At 36.0% G+C, this 23,566-nt stretch overlaps 1 protein-coding gene across 2 annotated transcripts in view; it reads left to right on the top strand.

Moving 5' to 3' along the window:
• LOC141325140 (kinesin light chain 1-like) overlaps positions 1-22,860 on the top strand; it is a 39,092-nt gene extending 16,232 nt beyond the window's left edge. Inside the window, exons 12-15 of one of the 2 annotated variants that reach the window (XM_073833633.1) lie at positions 2,469-2,624; positions 14,109-14,230; positions 15,564-15,621; positions 21,323-22,860. In XM_073833633.1, coding sequence (XP_073689734.1) covers positions 2,469-2,624; positions 14,109-14,230; positions 15,564-15,621; positions 21,323-21,397 — 411 coding nt within the window. In that variant the 3' untranslated portion in view covers positions 21,398-22,860. Of the gene's footprint in view, positions 1-2,468; positions 2,625-8,314; positions 13,185-14,108; positions 14,231-15,563; positions 15,622-21,322 lie in introns of those variants that run through there. The other variant, XM_073833634.1, reaches the window with a different exon arrangement.
• Positions 22,861-23,566: the final 706 nt, after the last annotated feature.

The following is a 23,566-nucleotide window of genomic DNA, read 5'->3' as shown; positions in this document are numbered from 1 at the left end:
GTGTGTGTGTGTGAGTGTGTGAGTGTGTGAGTGTGAGTGTGTCTGTGTGTGTGTCTGTCTGTGTGTGTGTGTGTGTGTGTGTGTGTGTGTGTGTGTGTGTGTGTGTGTGTCTGTGTGTGTCTGTGTGTGTCTGTGTGTGTGTGTGTGTGTGTGTGTGTGTGTGTGTGTGTGTGTGTGTGTGTGTGTGTGTGTCTGTGTGTGTCTGTGTGTGTGTGTGTCTGTGTGTGTGTGTGTGTCTGTGTGTGTGTGTGTGTGTGTGTGTGTGTGTGTGTGTGTGTGTGTGTGTGTGTGAGAGTGAACAACTGCGCTTTCACGTGTTCTCTCTCCCTTCTTTCCTTCCTGCTCCTCTCTGGATCCAGAGCAGCTCTGTGAGTCTTTCTGATGTTCATTAGTGATAATGCTCATTAATCCCATCATGCTGTGCTGCTTATCTTACGTATTTTCATCTTGTTTCTTGTCAAAATGTTGAAACATTCTTAAATTAAGATGCATTTACTAAATAAGCAAAATGACATCAGATATTTGTTTTAAGGGGAGACACTGCAGGTAAAAATGCTGGGGTTTTTTGTCATGCATTTTGTCAAGTTTGAGATTTTAGGCTTTTTGGTTTTTCATGAAATGTTTTTTTTTTTTTCTCAGACTAGTGCAAAGACACAGTTAAGTGTTTTTTTTTTTATAGCACTGTATCTAGTTGTGTCAATAGATTTTAATTACACTGAGCCATAAATCTCCTCTTCAGCAGCTCTTACACACACCACACTTTACATTTGTGTTCCTGTCTATATCCTGAAGGCTTTTACGGAGGGGTTTGTTCAGATAGAATTAGCTTGATTTTATACATTTTACTCCCTCAAAAATAGTAAAAAACATGTTTTTCTGTCTGTTCTAAGTATTTTCTGAATTATTGACTAAATGAGACACCAAAAACCCCCTCTGTAAAACATTTGACTCTAATATTAACAAGAATTGTGAAACAGACTTCATCCAGTGTTTAGATGTTTGTACTAGAAATGTATGCAAATTAGCACATATTTCATTAAATAATGGATCATTTGCATATTAAAACCTAGTATTTTAGAAAACTTGTAATACAAACATTTTTTGCAATTATCAATGTAATCAATCAACTGGGTAAGTAAGACCATAACTATCAGTTAATTTTTTTACTCTATTCACCTGCAGTGTCTCTCCTTAAGCAAAATGCACTTAATTTAGTATTTCCCCCTGGAAACAAGTAAAACCATCTGCCAATGGGTTTAAAATATTCTTAAAACAACCCCACTGTCAGATAATTGTACTTATTTTAAGCAAACTGCACTTGATTGCAGTTGACTCAATATCATGTCATTTTGATTATTTACCAAATGCATCTTAATTTAAGAATTTTTAGATATTTTGACTAGAAACAAGACAAAAATACGTAAGATAAGCATAAGCAGTGTAGTTCTCATTCTGTTGGGCGTTTATCATTTAGTCCTGTGTCAAATGTCATAATTAGTCAGCTGTCCTTTTTTTTTTTCTTAAACCAGGTTTTAGCTGACTAAAAGTCTGGCAGTTTTAGTCTAGTTTTGGTCAATTAAAACTCAGTCATAGTTCAATCAGGCTGCATGATGGTTGAAATGATAAAAACAGTTGCCAGGTTGGGCAGATTATTTAAACACAGGCCAGAAAATGTGGGATTACTTAATTTCCAAAATTAAAATTTTCTTATAATGTACTCACCCCCATGACATCTAAGATGTTCATGTCTTTCGTTCTTCAGTCGTAAAGAAATAGATTTTTTGGAGAAAACATTCCAAGATTTTTCTCCATATAGTGGACTTCTATGGTGCTCAACAGATTGAAGGTTAAAAATGCAGTTTCAATGCAGCTTCAAAGAGCTCTAAATGATCCCAGCCGTAGAATAAGGGTCTTTCCACAAAAAACTGAATTTCTTTGCAACTGAAGAAAGAAAGACATGAATATTTTGGATGACAATGAGGTGAGTAAATTATCAGGTAATTTTTAATCTGAAAATGGAGTAATTCTTTTAAGATTTGAGCTTATCTGGCAACCCAAGCATGAAAGCTCATGGAGGTCTAGATTTGATGTTCTCTTTTTGAAGAAACTTTGGATATAAAGAGTTTTTGTTCTTTAACCTACATTTTAGTCTATTTTAATTAGGGATGCACCGAAATGAAAATTCTTGGCCGAAGCTGAACAAAATTGCACACTGGGCCGAAGGACAGTTTTAAATGCTTCCACGCTGCTCACGTTTGCTGCAATAGTGCGTGCCTCTATTTGATCGTGTCACGTCATTAATTTGGCCTTTTTGCTTATTTCGGTTGCCGAACATTCGGTGCATCCCTAATTTTAATCGTCAGTATTGCATGTTGATAGAATCACTCATCTCATCTTAGTCATGTACTGTAAATAAAGCATGTTTTGGTTAACAAGTTGAGTTGTAGCGTGTCGATCCGTGTCGGTAGGGTCTGGACCCGGTCCATCAGACGCGTGTGGTGGAGATCCTGAAGGAGGACGGCAGCGCTGAGCGCCGGCGCAGCAGAGACAGTCTGTCCAGCGTAAAGTACGAGAGCGGCTCTGAGGGAGCAGATGAAGTGAGTATGGCCATAGAGTGGAGCGGGGTGAGTACACATCCACAGAAACACAGAAACACTGACCTCAGACCAGCAGCCCTCCACACGTGACACACAATCACATCCAGCCATGATAGGAGACACCGTTTGGCCTTTTGAAGATGATGAACCAAGAAATGCAAAAATTGCTTTTCTTAGAATTTTTTGTCTTGTTTCCAGCCAAAATATTAAAAATACTTAAATCAAGAAGGATTTTCTAGATGAGTAAAAAAAAAAAAAAATTCAGAAAAAATCAAGTCAAAATGAAGTGAGTTTTTGCTTAGAGCAAGCTAAATAATCTGCCAATGGGGTAAGCAAAAACATCTTATTTCAAACCCCACTGGTAGATTATTTTGCTGGTTTCAAACAAAAATGCTCATATTTTGGCTTGTTTTTTGAAAACAAGACAATAATTTGTACTCGTCTAGATTTAAGAATTTTTAGATATATAAGTAAGAAAAGCATTTTTTGCAGTGTATCGTCAGTAAATCCTGATGCTGGTGATTGAGCGGCACGTGTGGAGCGGCTGATCTGCTCAAGGTCCTCATGAGCTGATTGTGTGTCCTGGCATGTTTGTGCTGATTTAACATGCTTATGCGTGTGTGTGAACGTGTTTGTGAGCATCTCTGAACACACACACACACACACACACACACACACTGTCTGCAGATCCAGGTCTGATCTGTTCACTACAGCGCTGATGGTGTGCTGTGTTCAGGATGTTCAGTGTGATGTCATTTCCAGTGTTGGGGAAAGTTACTTTTAAAAGTAATGCATTACAATGTTGCACTACTCCCTAAAAAACTAACTAATTACGTTACTTAGTTACTTAGTAATGCGTTGCGTTACTTTTGCGTTACTTTTTAAATCTGGCCAGGGCTTGCGTGTTTGTTTTTAATATAAAAAGTTCTATATTTGTTCTATATAAATGTAAAAGCCTTTTCACACCAAAAGCCTCAGGTTTAGAGAAAAGTAAATTGACGTCTGTACAGTAGACCGCAGAAGAAAAAGTCAACTCTTTAGCAATAAAAAAAGGAAAAAAAAGGTTAGATTATCTTGAGTCAATTTTGCTTATTAGTATGGATGAATTGGATCATCGAAGGCAGCAAAGACATCGGTTAATAAAATGGGATTAAATACATAAAGGATATTTGTATTATTGAACATATTTAATTATTGCAGGTTTGCTTGAGTTTCAGTGTTTTTATTCATTTTGAAGATCACTGTATCTGTTTTTTAGTGAGTGAGATGAATTAATGCATGTTCACATTTATTCTAGAACTAAAGGAACATCTTACTCCTGATTTCTCTCAACATGAGGACAGGAGAGCTTTTAATCAATAAACGGAGGAAAGTAACTGGCGTTACTTATTTGAAAAGTAACAATTTTCTTGTCAATTAAAAAGTAATGCGTTACTTTACTAGTTACTTGGAAAAAGTAATATTATGTTACTTGTAATGCGTTACCCCCAACACTGATCATATCCTGCATGTACAGCTTCCAGTGTGTGATCATTAACACCAGCACTGCTCACCGCCTGCACCGGACATCTTCATCATCATCATCATCATCATCATCATCATAACATGATGAATGACTAAAGCACTCGATCTCACGCTTCACTAAGAGTCTTAAAGCAAAAACGAACACAGACCCGCCTGTTTGTTTAATACAAGTTCAAACCTGTGAAAGAATCTGTCAATGAAAATAACACACTATTAACTCGTCTGAATGTCACATGCTTCTCTTGTTTGAAGGATCAGTAGATTCAAGATGAGTTAAAGCTCACTAAGCAGTCATGTTTGCATTGTGTATTAGTGTGTGTGTGTGTGTGTGTGTGTGTGTGTGTGTGTGTGTGTGTGTGTGTGTGTGTGTGTGTGTGTGTGTGCGCGCTTTAGTGTGTTTTATGTGATCGGCGTGTTTTGTGTGATTTCTCAGGCAGTGCGTGTAAGACTGTGGATGTGAAGACGACTTTCATACCCAGAATAAATCACACTTGCATTCTGGTCTTGTGTGTTCAGATTGTTTCTGTTCTGAGGTTCATGAGATGATGATGTTGTTTTCACGTCAGACGTCATTAGTCTTTGTTTCAGTGGAATTTCAGTCCATCTCAAGAGGGCCAAAAGTTACGTAGTTGCTTGACTTTTTATTCCCCTATTTTTGTTTTGAGTGATTCTCTGATGTAAATCCTGCAGTATTGTGTTGGTTTAGTCTGTGTTTCACTGAGGCCCTCTGCTGGAGAACCACTGTTTTAGACTCATAAACTTACTTAAGGTAAAATCCTGCTCATTTTTATTATTTGAAATGCTTATAAATTGCAAAAAAATGCTTTTCTTACTTAGATTTTTGTCTTGTTTTTCAGCCAAAATATCTAAATATTCTTAAATCAAGAAAGATATTCTAGACAAGCAAAAAGTATTGTCTTGTTTTCAGAAAAAAGCAAGTACAATAATCTGCCAATGGGATATTAATTTTTTTTTTTAACAGAAAACATTATCTTTATTATTTTCTTACACCATTTGCAGATTATTTTACTTGTTTTTTTTCTGAAAACAAGACAATAATTTTTGCTTAGTCTAGAAAATCATTCTTGATTTAAAAATATTTAGATATTTTGGCTGGAAACAAGACAAAAAATCTAAGTATGAAAAGCACTTTTTGCAGTTTATTGCATCTGTTGCATTTTACACCATGTCCTCACCAGATGAGACGTGGTTTACAGTACAGCTGAGGTCAAAAGTTTACATCCTCTTGATTCTCAATACTGTGTTGTTCTCTGAATGATCCACAGCTGCGTTTTTTTTAGTTTAGTGATAGTTGCTCATGAGTCCCTTGTTTGTCCTGAACAGTTAAACTGTCTGCTGTTCTTCAGAAAAATCCAGAAAAATTGGTTTTCCAGCATTTTTGTGTATTTGAACCCTTTCCAACAATGACTGTGTGATTTTGAGATCCATCTTTTCACACTGAGGACAACTGAGGGACTCATATGCAACTATTACAGAAGGTTCAAACACTCACTGATGCTCCAGAAGGAAAAACATGCATTAAGAGCCGGGGGTGAAAACTTTTGAACTTTAAAGAGTAAACTTAACTTATTTTGTCTTCTGGGAAACTTGTAACTATCCTCTGTTGCCTCAGAAGTGCAGCACTAAAGGAAAAAATATCATATTTAGGCAAAATAAGACAAATGTACACATCTCCATTCTGATTCAAAAGTTTTCACCCCCTGCTCTTAATGCATCGTTTTGTATGATCTCTGTTATTTTAGTAAAATAATCACCATTTTGCAGATTCTGAAAGGGGGATGTAAACTTTTGATCTCAACTGTACCATAATCAGAGTTTGTGCTGGAGCACTGGAGATGGACTGATCCATGAGTGTTTAGTGTCTGACTGTAGTGTAAATGCAGAAAGCAAACAGGACATCCATCTGTGTGTGTTTGTGTGTGTGTGTGTGTGTGTGTGTGTGTGTGTGTGTGTGTGTGTGTGTGTGTGTGTGTGTGTGTTTGTGTGTGTCTGCTGCAGACGCTGGTGTCGTGTGTGTTTGCTGGTGCATGCGGTCTGCGCGGCGATTCGTAACGCCTGCATGAGTCACTACCTGCCACTAACCAATCACATCACCGCAGCTGTTGCCTTGACAACCAATCAGCCAATCAGCAGCCTTTCCCAACAGCATAGGTATAATAACCTCTTTACCGAAGATCTCTGCGATCAGTTTACGATGCTTTTGGGAAACGCGGCCGTGATCAGTATTTCCAGACGCAGTGGATTGTACTCCTCCCTTCATCTCTGAGAGACGGACTGGAGCACTGGATGAGCATCAACTGTTAGATCAGACATAGACAGGAAACAAACATCTAATGAACATCACACATATGCGTACATACATATACACAACATGTAGTTACACAACCAGTCAGTATTCAAGTCTCTTATGCTCATCAAAGCTGCATTTATTTGATCAAAAATACAGTAAAATTCTGAAATATTATTAGAATTTAAAACGGCTGTTTTCTTTGTGAAAATCTGTTAAAACGCAATTTATGTTTGTGAATTTTCAGTATCATTATTCGTCTACGTGTCACACGATCCTTAAGAAATCATTCTAATATTCTGATCTGCTGCTCAAGAAACATTTCTGATTAATATCAGTGTTGCTGCGCAATATTTTTGTGAAAACCAGAATACATTTTATTGTTCAGGATTCACTGATGAATAGAAAGTTCAAAAGAACAGCATTTATTTAAAACAGAAATCTTTTGCAACATTATAAATGCCTTTTCTGGCACTTTTGATCAATTGAATGCATTTGTGTTGAATAAAAAAAAAAAAAAGAAATTAAAAACAATTCAAACTTTTGAATGGTAATGTAACACAAATATTGTGCAGCACAACTGTTTTCAACATTGATGATAATCAGAAATGTTCCTGAAAGTTAATCAGTATATTAGAATGATTTCTGAAGGATCATGTGACACTGAAGACGAGTAGTAATGCTGACAATTCAGCTTTGGTCACAAGAATAAATTACATTTGAACAGTTATTCACATTAAAAACAGATATTTGAAATTGTAATAATATTTATAAATTTTTACTGTATATTTGATCAAATAAATGCAGCTTTAGTGAGCAGAAGAGACTTCTAAATCATTATATTTTAATATATTAGAATATATAAACCGACAGGGATTTCTGATCTCACCTCTGCAAACACATTAATATTACAGTCTTTGTTTCCTGTGCTACTTCCTGTGGTGACCTCAATGACAGACCAGAGCTGCTGCTCAAAGTTTTGGGATCAGTAAGATTTTTAATGCTTTTTAAAAAAGGCTTTTCTGCTCATCAAGGCTGTGTTTATTTGATTTAAAAATACAGAAAAAAACTGTAATGCTGTGAAATGTTAATGCTATTTTATATAGTGGTTTTCCATTTTAATATACTTTAAAATATAATTTATTCCTGTGATGCAAAGCTGAATTTTCAGCTTCATTACTCGCCTTCAGTGTCACATGATCCTTCAGAAATCATTCTAATATACTGATTTATTATCAGTGTTGGAAACCGTTGCGCTGCTTAATATTTTTTTGCAACCTGTGATATTTTTTCAGCATTCTCTGATGAACTTTGAACTTTAAAAAGAACAGCATTTTTTTTTATAGAAAACTTTTGTAACAATAAACACCTCTTTCAAAATGTGGGGTCAGTATTTTTTTTCTTTCTTTCTCTCTTTGAAAGAAATTAATGCTTTTATTCAGCAAGGATGTGTTCAATTGATAAAAAAGTGATAGTAAAGACTTATATTAGTAGAAAAGATTTATATTTTGAATAAACTTAATAAATCAGTATATTAGAATGATTTCTGAAGGATCATGTGACACTGAAGATGAAAATTTAGCTTTGCATCACAAAACAACTGTTATTTTGAATTGCAATAATATTACTTTTGTATTTTTTTTTTTATAAATTAAACTTTGATGAGCATAAGAGACTTTAAAAAACATTCAAAATCTTTTGAGTGGCAGTGTATATATATATATATATATACTTTTTTCCCCTTTTCTGTTTCTAATTAAATATAGTATGAGTGTTTGCAGGGGTGAGAGAGCGAACATCAGACAGACAGACAGGCAGGCCATTGTGTGTTTGATTTGAGCTCTTAATGGTGTGCTGTCTCTCTCTCTCTCTCTCTCTTCATCAGGCATAAAGCCATCAAGAGTTTCCTTCATCTTCCTCCTCCTCACACAGGAAGGGCGGTGTTTGTTTGTTTCCTCTGGACGTTGATCCTGTGGCGTTGCGGGTGTCCTTTAGTCGTCAGAGGGACGCGTCTCTCCTCAATCCTGCTTCTTCTTTTCTTTCTTCGGTTGGCGTGCCGTCGTCTTTGGGCTCTTCACGTGTTTCTCTCTCTCTCTCCTCTCTGATGTGTTGATGTTTGATGTCGACACTCATCTATCGCCGTTTCCTTCATCGATGTCCCTATTTTCAGACTCTGCAGAGTTGATGGTTTTTGCTCTTTTTGCCGTCTGTGGGTTTGAGCAGCTTCTGCTGGTGAACGATCACTGGTGGTGTTTCACAGAAACCTGCTCTTGATACTTTGTTTTTGTAATATGATGAATGATGATTTGACATCACCTGAGGGACTATGTGACGCATCCAAAACCGAACAACACAACACAAACGTCACAGATGCTTTCTCTTTAGGCGACGTGTTTTATTTGACAGTCTCTTGTGCTCCAGTGTCAAAGTTACGTTTACAGTGTTCACCATTAGCAGCATTAGTCAGCAGTGAATATATTTGTGAATTATATATCAAATATCTACAGAAGCCTGTTTCTACCATGGAGTGAAAAAAATGAAAATGGTAATTGTGACTTTTTGTCTCACAGTTTTGAACAAATTCTGAATTGCAAAAATAATGTGGAATTGCAAGATATAACCTTCTAAACTTCTAGAACCTTCTAAAACGATAAAATGCTTAGAGAAAAACCTCAATTGTGTGTGGAAGCCCATTTCCGCCACTAATTGAGAAATAAGAGTCTTTTTATCTCGCAATTCTGACTTTTTTTTTCAGAACTGTGAGATATAAACACACAATTGTGAGTTATAAAGTCAAAATTGCAAGATATAAACTCACAATTCTGACTTTATTTCTCAGAATTGCAAGTTCTGACTTCATAACTTGCAATTGCGAGTTTATATCTCACAGTTCAATATCTAGGGAAGCCTGTTTCTACCATGGGATAAAATAAAAGTTTTTTCATGCAAAAAAAAGGTCAGAATTCCGAATTTATATCACGCAATTCTGGAAAAAAAGGTCAGAATTCCGAGTTTGTATCACGCAATTCTGAGGGGGAAAAAAGTCAGAATTCTGAGTTTGCTTCACGCAATTCTGGAAAAAAGGTCAGAATTCAAAGTTTGCATCACGCAAATCTGAGAAAAAAAGTCAGAATTCCGAGTTTGTATCATGCAATTCTGGAAAAAAAAAGGTCAGAATTCTGAGTTTGTATCATGCAATTCTGAGAAAAAAAAAGGTCAGAATTCTGAGTTTGTATCATGCAATTCTGAGAAAAAAAGTCAGAATTCCGAGTTTGTATCATGCAATTCTGGAAAAAAGGTCAGAATTCCGACTTTGCATCACGAAATTCTGAGGTCAGAATTCCGAGTTTGCTTCATGCAATTCAGGAAAAAAGGTCAGAATTTTGCATCACGCAAATCTGAGAAAAAAAAAGTCAGAATTCTGAGTTTGTATCATGCAATTCTTGTATTATGCAATTCAGGTCAGAATTCCAAGTTTGCATCACGCAAATCTGAGAAAAAAAGTCAGAATTCCGAGTTTGCATCACGCAAATCTGAGAAAAAAGTCAGAATTCCGAGTTTGTATCATGCAATTCTGGAAAAAAGGTCAGAATTCCGAGTTTGCATCACGCAATTCTGAGAAAAAAAGTCAGAATTCCGAATTTGTATCACGGAATTCTGGGAAAAAAAAGGTCAGAATTCCGAGTTTACATCACGCAATTCTGGAAAAAAAAAAAAGGTCAGAATTCCCACTTTGCATCACGAAATTCTGAGGTCAAAATTCCAAGTTTGCTTCATGCAATTCAGGAAAAAAGGTCAGAATTCCAAGTTTGCTTCATGCAATTCAGGAAAAAAGGTCAGAATTCCGAGTTTGCATCCTGCAATTCTGAGAAAAAGTCAGAATTCCGAGTTTGCATCACACAATTCTGGAAAAAAGGTCAGAATTCCAAGTTTGCATCACGCAATTCTGAGAAAAAAAGTCAGAATTCCGAAATTGTATCACGAAATTCTGAGGTCAAAATTCCAAGTTTGCTTCATGCAATTCAGGAAAAAAGGTCAGAATTCCGAGTTTTCATCATGCAATTCTGAGAAAAAAAGTCAGAATTCCGAGTTTGCATCACACAATTCTGGAAAAAAGGTCAGAATTCCAAGTTTGCATCACGCAATTCTGAGAAAAAAAGTCAGAATTCCGAAATTGTATCACGGAATTCTGGAAAAAAAGGTCAGAATTCCGAGTTTGTATCACGCAATTCTGGGAAAAAAAGTCAGAATTCTGAGTTTACATCACGCAATTCTGAGAAAAAAAAAGTCAGAATTCTGAGTTTGCATCACACAATTCTGGAAAAAAGGTCAGAATTCCGAGTTTGCATCACGCAATTCTGGAAAAAAGGTCAGAATTCTGAGTTTGTATCACGCAATTCTGGGAAAAAAAGTCAGAATTCTGAGTTTACATCACGCAATTCTGGAAAAAAGGTCAGAATTCCGAGTTTGTATCACGCAATTCTGGGAAAAAAAGTCAGAATTCTGAGTTTGCATCACACAATTCTGGAAAAAAGGTCAGAATTCCGAGTTTGTATCACGCAATTCTGGGAAAAAAAGTCAGAATTCTGAGTTTGCATCACACAATTCTGGAAAAAAGGTCAGAATTCCGAGTTTGTATCACGCAATTCTGGGAAAAAAAGTCAGAATTCTGAGTTTACATCACGCAATTCTGGAAAAAAAAGGTCAGAATTCCGAGTTTGTATCACGCAATTCTGAGAAAAAAGTCAGGTTTCCGAGTTTGTATCATGCAATTCTGGAAAAAAGGTCAAAATTCCAAGTTTGCTTCACGCAATTCTGGAAAAAAGGTCAGAATTCAAAGTTTGCATCACGCAAATCTGAGAAAAAAAGTCAGAATTCCGAGTTTGTATCATGCAGTTCTGGAAAAAAAAGGTCAGAATTCTGAGTTTGTATCATGCAATTCTGAGAAAAAAGTCAGGTTTCCGAGTTTGTATCATGCAATTCTGGAAAAAAGGTCAGAATTCCGAGTTTGCATCACGCAATTCTGAGAAAAAAGGTCAGAATTCCGACTTTGCATCACGAAATTCTGAGGTCAAAATTCCAAGTTTGCTTCATGCAATTCAGGAAAAAAGGTCAGAATTCCGAGTTTTCATCATGCAATTCTGAGAAAAAAAGTCAGAATTCCGAGTTTGTATCACGCAATTCTGAGAAAAAAAGTCAGAATTCCGAATTTGTATCACGGAATTCTGGAAAAAAAGGTCATAATTCCGAGTTTGTATCACGCAATTCAGGAAAAAAGGTCAGAATTCTGAGTTTGCATCACGCAATTCTAGAAAAAAGGTCAAAATTCCAAGTTTGCATCACGCAATTCTGAGAAATAAAAGTCAGAATTCCGAATTTGTATCACGGAATTCTGGAAAAAGGTCAGAATTCCGAGTTTGTATTATGCAATTCTAGAAAAAAAGTAACAATTCCGAAATTGTATCACGCAATTCTGAAAAAAAAAGTTCAGAATTCTGTGTTTGTATCATGCAATTCTGGAAAAAAGGTCAGAATTCTGAGTTTGCATCACGCAATTCTAGAAAAAAGGTCAAAATTCCAAGTTTGCATCACGCAATTCTGAGAAATAAAAGTCAGAATTCCGAATTTGTATCACGGAATTCTGGAAAAAGGTCAGAATTCCGAGTTTGTATAACGCAATTCTGGAAAATAGGTCAGAATTCCGAGTTTGTATCATGCAATTCTGAAAAAAGTCAGAATTGTGAGATAACATTTTGCAATAACCTTTTTTTTTTTTATTTAGTGGCAGAAATGGGCTTCCATAATTGTGAGACAGAACTCATAATTGCAAAATATACTCATAATGAAAATATATTGTAAAAGAAACTCAGAATTGCAAGCAAACCTAAAATTGTAAAGTTATAAACTGATAATTGCAAACCTCAAACTCAGAATTGTGAGCTATAAAGTCAGAATTAAATGAAGAAAGCTCTGAACTGTGAGATTAAAAATCACAATCACATTTTTTAATCTGGTGACATAAACAAGCTTGCATATGTATGAGCTAATTACACTAACGAGAAACGCTCTTTGATCTGATGTGCGTCCAGCAGCAGTGGTGAGAATCCGCATGTTCATATTTGACCTGTAAAGGGAACAGTGTCCAGCCTTCAGTATTCAGAGCCAGAACATTTCAGACATTGGTTTGACTCACGACTGATGAATTTCTGAGTGATTGTGCTGCAGTAAATCATTTGAATGAGCTTGTTGAATGTTGAAGGCCACAGATCACGCTTCATCAGAAGCCTTACAGATGTGTGGCAGCAGCTGATGTGACTCTATTATGCGACTCAATGTGCTGTCAGTTGAGTTTAGTGCATGTTTTATTCCCCATTTTCACTAACGATGATCGTTTGATTCATTCCAAACACACACATGATGATGATGATGATGATGATGATGATGATGATGATGCAGTACAAAACGAACAAATGTTTCTGTTATTAACTGCCGTGTGTCGTGGATTGCGTATTTATTGATGGTTTATCTTTGTTTTAACGCGAGCGTTTGATAGTGAGTAGATCTACAGTAAATATATAATATGAACGTATTACTCCACTGCATTGTGACGTTGGTTGATATCTCAATATAGGTTTCTTTCTGACGTTTCTCATGGTTCTGTATCAGTGTATGTTTAATAATGATGATCTGTTTCTATATTGAGATCACGTGCTTTGAATGTTATTTAATAAATAAGCAAACAGTTTAATAATGTATATCTGAGTAGTCTGTTTTTCTGATTATTTTTTTTAAATAATTTGTTCTTACAATAGTTTGCTGATTGTGTGTTTTCTAATGTGACCCTGGAGCACAAAACCAGTCTTAAGTAGCATGGCTATATTGGTAGCAATCGCCAAAAATACACTGTATGGGTTAAAATTATGCCAAAAATCATTAGGATATTAAAATCATAAACCATGAAGATATTTTGTAAATTTCCTGCTGTAAATATATTAAAACTTAATTGTGATAAGTAATATGCATTGCTAAGATGAACTTCATTTGAACAACTTTAAAGGTGATTTTCTCAATATTTAGATTTTTTTGCTCCCTCAGATTTTCAAATAGTTGCATCTCGGCTAAATATTGTCCTCTCCTAACAAACCATACATCAATGTAAAGCCTATTTACATAAATTCCAGATTTCAGATGATGTATAAATCTGAATTTATGACTGGTTTTGTGGTCACATATATATACGTGAGCTGGTGTGTAAAAGGGTTTGTTCACCCAAACATGATCATTCTGTCATTATATATTCATTCCAGACCAGTATGACTTATGTAGAACATAAAAGAAGGTATTTCAGTTCCTATTGACTTCCACTGTGATTTTCATCTGTGTAATGAAAGTCGATGGAATCTGAAACAGTTTGGTTCATTTTTGGGTGAACTGTTCATTTATAGCAGTGTATATGATAAACACACTGGATACTGCAGAGCTTGTGTGTGAGTGTGTGTGTGTGTGTGTGTGTGTGTGTGTGTGTGTGTGTGTGTGTGTGTGTGTGTGTGTGTGTGTGTGTGTGTGTGTGAGAGTGAGTGAGTGAGTGAGTGAGTGAGTGAGTGAGTGAGTGAGTGAGTGACTGAGTGTGTGTGTGTGTGTGTGTTGTTCAGTGTATTGAGTGTGATTGTGTTGTTTAGGACGGCAGTGGTGCTATGCAGCGTAGCGGCTCCATCGGGCGTCTCAGAGATGTTCTGCGGAAGAGCAGTGAGATGCTGGTCAAGAAACTACAACTAAACGCACCTCCAGACACACAAAACAGGTATGAGCACACATACACATAACTTTTTGTCACAATTCTGACTTTTTTTCTTACAATTGCGAATTTATAACACACAATTCTGACTTTTTCTCACAATTGCAACTTTTTGTCTCACAATTCTTATTCTTATTATGAATTTATATCATGCAATTCAGAATTGAGACAAAATGTTGCAATTGCGAGTTATAAAGTCAGAATTGCGAGTTTATATCACACAGTTCTGACTTTTTCTCACAATTGCAACTTTTTGTCTCAATTCTGACTTCTTTTCTCAGAATTGCGAGTGAGTTTTTTCTTGCAATTGCGAGTAAATTGTATCTCGGTTTATTGATGAAGTGATGAAGTTAATGAGTGTAGATCAGGGACATGTCCCTATCAATATCCAGCTACTGACAAACTGTGAGATATAAACGCAATATTGCAAGTTATAAAGACAGAATTACGAGATATAAACTCACAATTACAAGTTATAAAATCCATTTCTGAGGAGAAAGAAAAGACTGATATGTTCAGTGATAAGTTTATATCTCACAATTCTGACTTTTTTCTCATAATTCTGACATTTTCTCACAATTACAACTTTTTTTTCTCAATTCTGACATTTTTTTCTTACAATCGCGAATTTATATCACACAATTCTGACTTTATAACTCGCAATTGTGAGTTTATATCATGCAATTCTGACTTTTTCTCAAAATTGCGACTTTCTTTCTCACAATTATTTTTCTTATAATTGTCTTTTTGTTTTTCTCAGAATTTCGAATTTATATCATGCAATTCTGACTTTTCCTCGCAATTGCAACTTTTTATCTCAATTCTGACTTTTTTTCTCACAATTGTGACTTTGACTCACAATTCTGAATTCATTTCTCAGTATTATGAATTTATATCATGCAATTCAGAATTGAGACAAAATGTTGCAATTGTGAGAAAAAAAGTCTAAATTGTTAGATAGAAAGTTGCAATTGTGAGAAAAAGCATTTATATCACGCAGTACTGACTTTTTCTCACAATTGCAACTTTTTGTCTCAATTCTGACTTCTTTTCTCAGAATTGCGAGTGAGTCTTTTCTTGCAATTGCGAGTAAATTGTATCTCGGTTTATTGAGGAAGTGATGAAGTTAATGAGTGTAGATCAGGGACATGTCCCTATCAATATCCAGCTACTGACAAACTGAGAGAAACACAATAAATATAAACACAATATTGTAAGTTATAAAGACAGAAGACAGACTTTTTGTCTCACAATTACAATTTGTCTCAATTCTGACTTTTTTTTCTCAAAATTGCAACTTTTGGTTTTCAGATATTTAATGTGTGTTTTTTCTCTACAGAATGAAACGTGCCGCTTCACTCAACTTCCTGAACAAGACGGGTGACGAGTCCTTCCAGGTAACTAACATAGCTAATGCTGTCTGTTTATGGATCTGCAACTATAATACTGGATTGAAGAACTGATTATTATCATCATTAATGCAGTTAATTAAACATGTGTGTCTTTTATCATGTTGATGATGACTGTAACACACATGACCTGAGTCACATTTGATCTCTAGGCTTTTGACTTACAGTCACATCTATAATGCTTCCACCACAGAATAATAAAACAATAGATCATTTGTTTCGGCTCACAATTCCAACTTTTTTTCTCACAAATCTGATTTTCTTCTTGCAATTCTAGAAACAAAGTCAGAGTTGCAAGATATAAACTCAAAATTGAGAAAAAAAAAGTAAAAACTGTGACACTGCAAAAAATGCTTTTCTTACTTAGAATTTTTGTGTTGTTTCCAGCCAAAATATCTAAAAACTCTTAATTCAAGAAGGATTTTCTAGACGAGTAAAAATTGTCTTGTTTTCAGAAAGTAATCTGCCAGTGGGGTAAGCAAAAAAAAAATCTTGTTTTCTGTTTGAAATAAGATTATTTTTCTTATCCCATTGGCAGATTATTTAGCTTGTTCTAAGCAAAAACAAATTAAATTTTGACTTGTTTTTTCTGAAAACAAGACAGTTTTTACTTGTCTAGAAAATCCTTCTTAATTTAAGAATTTTTAGATATTTGGGTTAGAAACAAGACATAAAATCTAAGTAAGAAAAGCATTTTTGCAGTGCAATTATTAAAAAGATTGTCTTCATTAGAATCATTTACCATAACACCAGGAACATAGAGTGGAATTCGAAAATTTGCAGAATCTGTGAAAATGTGAATAATATTAAGAAAATAAGAGAGATCATACAAAATGCATGTTATTTTTTATTTAGTACTGTCCTGAATAAGATATTTCACATAAAATATGTTTACATATAGTCCACAAGAGAAGAAAATAGCTGAAATTATTAAAATAAGTTCCCCAAACTTTTGAACAGGATGAAGATGTCCAAATTTTTCTTATTTTTATGAAATATCATTTTTATTCCATTTGGTTCTGCCCTTCGGGAGCAACAGAAAATACTTGCATGTTTCCTGGAAGACAAATTAAGTACAATTTACCATGATGTTCAAAATCAAAAGTTTTCACCCCCAGCTCTTAATGCATGTTTTTCCTTCTGGAGCATCAGTGAGTGTTTGAACCTTCTGTAATAGTTGCATATGAGTCCCTCAGTTGTCCTCAGTGTGAAAAGATGGATCTCAAAATCATACAGTCATTGTTGGAAAGAGTTTTGCAAACCAAAATCCTGATCTGAATTTAAAAGATTTGTCATTCGTGAACCTGCTCCAAAATCTTAATCTGAATCAAAAGGTTTGTCATTCGCGAACCCGCTCCAAAATCTTAATCTGAATCAAAAGATTTGTCATTCGCGAACCTGCTCCAAAATCTTAATCTGAATCAAAAGGTTTGTCATTCGCGAACCCGCTCCAAAATCTTAATCTGAATCAAAAGATTTGTCATTCGCGAAGCCGCTCCAAAATCTTAATTTGTGATTCGCGAACCTGCTCCAAAATCTTAATCTGAATCAAAAGATTTGTTATTCGCGAACCTGCTCCAAAATCTTAATCTGAATCAAAAGATTTGTTATTCGCGAACCTGCTCCAAAATCTTAATCTGAATCAAAAGATTTGTCATTCGCGAAGCCGCTCCAAAATCTTAATCTGAATCAAAAGATTTGTCATTCGCGAAGCCGCTCCAAAATCTTAATCTGAATCAAAAGATTTGTCATTCGCGAAGCCGCTCCAAAATCTTAATCTGAATCAAAAGATTTGTCATTCGCGAAGCCGCTCCAAAATCTTAATCTGAATCAAAAGGTTTGTCATTCGCGAACCCGCTCCAAAATCTTAATCTGAATCAAAAGATTTGTCATTCGCGAAGCCGCTCCAAAATCTTAATCTGAATCAAAAGATTTGTCATTTGCGACGCCGCTCCAAAATCTTAATCTGAATCAAAAGATTTGTCATTCGCGAAGCCGCTCCAAAATCTTAATCTGAATCAAAAGATTTGTCATTCGCGAAGCCGCTCCAAAATCTTAATCTGAATCAAAAGATTTGTCATTCGCGAAGCCGCTCCAAAATCTTAATCTGAATCAAAAGGTTTGTCATTCGCGAACCCGCTCCAAAATCTTAATCTGAATCAAAAGATTTGTCATTCGCGAAGCCGCTCCAAAATCTTAATTTGTGATTCGCGAACCTGCTCCAAAATCTTAATCTGAATCAAAAGATTTGTTATTCGCGAACCTGCTCCAAAATCTTAATCTGAATCAAAAGATTTGTTATTCGCGAACCTGCTCCAAAATCTTAATCTGAATCAAAAGATTTGTCATTTGCGACGCCGCTCCAAAATCTTAATCTGAATCAAAAGATTTGTCATTCGCGAAGCCGCTCCAAAATCTTAATCTGAATCAAAAGATTTGTCATTCGCGAAGCCGCTCCAAAATCTTAATCTGAATCAAAAGATTTGTCATTCGCGAAGCCGCTCCAAAATCTTAATCTGAATTAAAAGATTTGTCATTTGCGAAGCCGCTCCAAAATCTTAATTTGTGATTCACGAATCCGCTCCAAAATCTTAATCTGAATCAAAAGATTTGTCATTTGCGATGCCGCTCCAAAATCCTAATCTGAATCAAAATATTTGTCATTTGCGAAGCCGCTCCAAAGTCTTAATCTGAATCAAAAGATTTGTCATTCGCGAAGCCGCTCCAAAATCTTAATCTGAATTAAAAGATTTGTCATTTGCGAAGCCGCTCCAAAATCTTAATCTGAATCAAAAGATTTGTCATTTGCAAACCCGCTCCAAAATCTTAATCTGAATCAAAAGATTTGTCATTCGCGAAGCCGCTCCAAAATCTTAATTTGTGATTCACGAATCCGCTCCAAAATCTTAATCTGAATCAAAAGATTTGTCATTTGCGAACCTGCTCCAAAATCTTAATCTGAATCAAAAGGTTTGTTATTCGCGAACCCGCTCCAAAGTCTTAATCTGAATCAAAAGATTTGTCATTCGCGAACCCGCTCCAAAATCTTAATTTGTGATTCACGAATCCGCTCCAAAATCTTAATCTGAATCAAAAGATTTGTCATTTGCGAACCCGCTCCAAAATCTTAATCTGAATCAAAAGATTTGTCATTCGCGAAGCCGCTCCAAAATCTTAATCTGAATTAAAAGATTTGTCATTCGTGAACCTGCTCCAAAGTCTTAATCTGAATCAAAAGGTTTGTTATTCGCGAACCCGCTCCAAAGTCTTAATCTGAATCAAAAGATTTGTCATTCGCGAAGCCGCTCCAAAGTCTTAATCTGAATCAAAAGATTTGTCATTCGCGAACCTGCTCCAAAATCTTAATCTGAATCAAAAGGTTTGTTATTCGCGAACCCGCTCCAAAATCTTAATCTGAATCAAAAGATTTGTCATTCGCGAAGCCGCTCCAAAGTCTTAATCTGAATCAAAAGATTTGTCATTCGCGAACCTGCTCCAAAGTCTTAATCTGAATCAAAAGATTTGTCATTCGCGAACCCGCTCCAAAATCTTAATTTGTGATTCACGAATCCGCTCCAAAATCTTAATCTGAATCAAAAGATTTGTCATTTGCGAACCCGCTCCAAAATCTTAATCTGAATCAAAAGATTTGTCATTCGCGAAGCCGCTCCAAAATCTTAATCTGAATTAAAAGATTTGTCATTCGTGAACCTGCTCCAAAGTCTTAATCTGAATCAAAAGGTTTGTTATTCGCGAACCCGCTCCAAAGTCTTAATCTGAATCAAAAGATTTGTCATTCGCGAACCCGCTCCAAAATCTTAATTTGTGATTCACGAATCCGCTCCAAAATCTTAATCTGAATCAAAAGATTTGTCATTCGTGAACCTGCTCCAAAGTCTTAATCTGAAACAAAAGATTTGTCATTCGCGAAGCCGCTCCAAAGTCTTAATCTGAATCAAAAGATTTGTCATTCGCGAACCTGCTCCAAAATCTTAATCTGAATCAAAAGGTTTGTTATTCGCGAACCCGCTCCAATGTCTTAATCTGAATCAAAAGATTTGTCATTCGCGAACCTGCTCCAAAATCTTAATTTGTGATTCACGAACCTGCTCCAAAGTCTTAATTTGTGATTCACGAATCCGCTCCAAAATCTTAATCTGAATCAAAAGATTTGTCATTCGTGAACCTGCTCCAAAGTCTTAATCTGAAACAAAAGATTTGTCATTCGCGAAGCCGCTCCAAAGTCTTAATCTGAATCAAAAGATTTGTCATTCGCGAACCTGCTCCAAAATCTTAATCTGAATCAAAAGGTTTGTTATTCGCGAACCCGCTCCAATGTCTTAATCTGAATCAAAAGATTTGTCATTCGCGAACCCGCTCCAAAATCTTAATTTGTGATTCACGAATCCGCTCCAAAATCTTAATCTGAATCAAAAGATTTGTCATTCGTGAACCTGCTCCAAAGTCTTAATCTGAATCAAAAGATTTGTCATTCGCGAAGCCGCTCCAAAGTCTTAATCTGAATCAAAAGATTTGTCATTCGCGAACCTGCTCCAAAATCTTAATCTGAATCAAAAGATTTGTCATTCGCGAACCCGCTCCAAAGTCTTAATCTGAATCAAAAGATTTGTCATTGCGAAGCCGCTCCAAAGTCTTAATCTGAATCAAAAGATTTGTCATTCGCGAACCCGCTCCAAAATCTTAATTTGTGATTCACGAATCCGCTCCAAAATCTTAATCTGAATCAAAAGATTTGTCATTCGCGAACCTGCTCCAAAATCTTAATCTGAATCAAAAGATTTGTCATTCGCGAACCCGCTCCAAAATCTTAATTTGTGATTCACGAATCCGCTCCAAAATCTTAATCTGAATCAAAAGATTTGTCATTCGCGAACCTGCTCCAAAATCTTAATCTGAATCAAAAGATTTGTCATTCGCGAACCTGCTCCAAAGTCTTAATCTGAATCAAAAGATTTGTCATTCGCGAACCCGCTCCAAAATCTTAATTTGTGATTCACGAATCCGCTCGAAAATCTTAATCTGAATCAAAAGATTTGTCATTCGCGAACCTGCTCCAAAATCTTAATCTGAATCAAAAGATTTGTCATTCGCGAAGCCGCTCCAAAGTCTTAATCTGAATCAAAAGATTTGTCATTCGCGAACCTGCTCCAAAATCTTAATCTGAATCAAAAGATTTGTTATTCGCGAACCCGCTCCAAAGTCTTAATCTGAATCAAAAGATTTGTCATTGCGAAGCCGCTCCAAAATCTTAATTTGTGATTCGCGAACCTGCTCCAAAGTCTTAATCTGAATCAAAAGGTTTGTTATTCGCAAAGTACCACTGAATGATTCATGATCGGCGAATCATTCAATTTGCGAAATGATTCACGAACACGCTCCGTAATCCCGATCTGATCAATTCTCTTTTCTTGTGGACTATATGTAAACATCTTGTATGTGAAATATCTTACTCAGGACAGAACTAAATAAAAAATAATATGCATTTTGTATGATGTCTCTTATTTTGTTAAACTTACATTTTAACAGATTCTGCAAGGGTTTCCCAAACTTTTATATGCCACTGTAAATTCAAGGAGTAAATAGATCTGATGCTGGTCTAATGTTGAGTCTGAGGATGATGGCCCATAGTTTCCTCATGTTCATCTTCTGCATCCTCATTTCTGTTCAGAATCTGGGCGTCCGGCAGCTGAGAAACAGTCGAGGTTTGAGCTCCAGTAACGTGGATCTGTACAACGGCAGTTAAACCAGTCCAAACCACTGCCTTCATCTCAACACACACACATCCTCAGCATGTTTGAGTCAGTTTGACTGACCTGAGCAGCTGCTGTCACGCTATAAAGCCATAATATAAACCCTCATGAGGGACGCACATTAGTGATCTAGGGGTTGACGCTGTCTTCTGGGTGAACGGGAACTTCTGCTGCTGCTTTACTGTGGTTACACTATATATATATGTACTGTGTGTTTACATGGACGCCTGTTAGAGATTCATGAAGCAAACGCTGCAGATGTGGATGATCCTCAGTGTTTGTTCATCTTCGGAGCTCATTATTGAGTTGTGCTGATGTGAGCGAATGTCTGTTTCTCTCTGAGGGATGGGAATAATTTCTTTCTTTTTATCTGGGTTTGGGTTTATAGTGGATTTTGAAACTCATTAAGAAAAAATAGAATTGAAGAGAACTTGCTGTGCTGAAATAATGAAGATCACACAATAATCAGCGCTGGTTAAAATGCTGTCTGTTCTCGGCAGACACACACAAACACACTCTGTGCCATCTCTATTTTAATGCTCAGACTGTTTCTGCATCTCTAAAAGGTCAATATATCATGAATATTCAGCTCACTGTATAATGTCAGATTATATATATATATAGAAATGACATAAATGGGTCATAATCTGTAAATGCTGCAAGACTATATAAAAACTGTATTCTGTTACCTTCAATTGTTTTTCAGTTTCTTTAAAAATAGGGCATCATTTCTTCATTTGAGGAGTCCCTGATTTCACTGCATGCAATTGATATTATAGCCTTTACAGTTTACTGTTACTAATATTAAATCATGGTATCAGGGTCTTATATATTTATATATTTGAGTATAAGGGTTATTGCATGAATATGATCTGTATATCAGCTCATTCAGGTTCATTTGTTGTATTAATGTTGTCAGCTTTAACAGAGAGCTGGAATGATGAAACGTTGAGTCTAAAATCACAGGACCTCATGCTGACATATGAATGTGAATATGGATTATGGATTATGTGTTGGTGTATATATCGTGGAAGATCCTCTCAGGTTGTAAATGTATTTTAGAAAGTGGAAAAGAAACACTGAGGATCCTGCTGGTTTTATACTGGAGTTTTACTGTTAAACAGATCTAAGTGAATCTCAAGTGAGGAAGATGAGGGTCTCAGATCTCAATGCCTTTGTTAATTTGACACGATCATCTGAGATGATGATATTAGTGAGGTGCTCTACTATTTACTGTTCACTGAGCTCAAGTGCCATCAAACCGTTTTGTTGTTGTTGTTAAAGCTGTAGACCAAAGCTGTCATTCAGGTTAATGCTGGTTCTTGAGGACTTCATCAGTCTGGATTTTACCTGCAGCAAACATTGATCACATTCATGTCATTTACTTCTGTCCAGATGTGTTAAGAAAAGTATGTTCTCTTGACTAATAAATCGTGCCAATTTGTACACTGTTCAAGATTGTTTATTTCTAAATTTGTCATTGTTCATTTGTTTTCTTTCTTTCTATAACTTTACTGCCTTAACGCCTGAATGAAAAACCATTCAATTGGCAAAATGATTTGCGAACCAGCTCTGAAATCCCGATCTGAATAAATTCGCACTCAGCATCGGGTTCGCGAATCATTTGATTCATTTCGGGACTTTGTAGTGTTTTCGGGACTTTGTAGTGTGTTCGCGAATCAATTGATTCAAATGATTCACGAACACACTACAAAGTCCCGAATTGAATCAAATGATTCGCGAACACACTACAAAGTCCCAAAATGAATCAAATGATTCGCGAACCGACTGTTAAGTCTCGAATTTAATCAAATGATTCGCGAACACACTACAAAGTCCCGAAATGAATCAAATGATTCACGAACCCGCTCTTAAGTCTCGAATTGATTCAAATGATTCACGAACACACTACAAAGTCCCGAATTGATTCAAATGATTCGCGAACCGGCTCTTAAGTCTCGAATTGATTCAAATGATTCACGAACACACTACAAAGTCCCGAATTGAATCAAATGATTCGCGAACCGACTCTTAAGTCTCGAATTGAATCAAATGATTCGCGAACACACTACAAAGTCCCGAATTGAATCAAATGATTCACGAACACACTACAAAGTCCCGAATTGAATCAAATGATTCGCGAACCGACTCTTAAGTATCGA

This window comes from Garra rufa, chromosome 2 (genome assembly GCF_049309525.1).
Source record: "Garra rufa chromosome 2, GarRuf1.0, whole genome shotgun sequence".
NCBI classification, from domain to species: Eukaryota; Metazoa; Chordata; class Actinopteri; order Cypriniformes; family Cyprinidae; genus Garra; species Garra rufa.
Note: the sequence above shows the minus strand (reverse complement) of the source record. Positions and strands in the feature narration are given on the sequence as shown.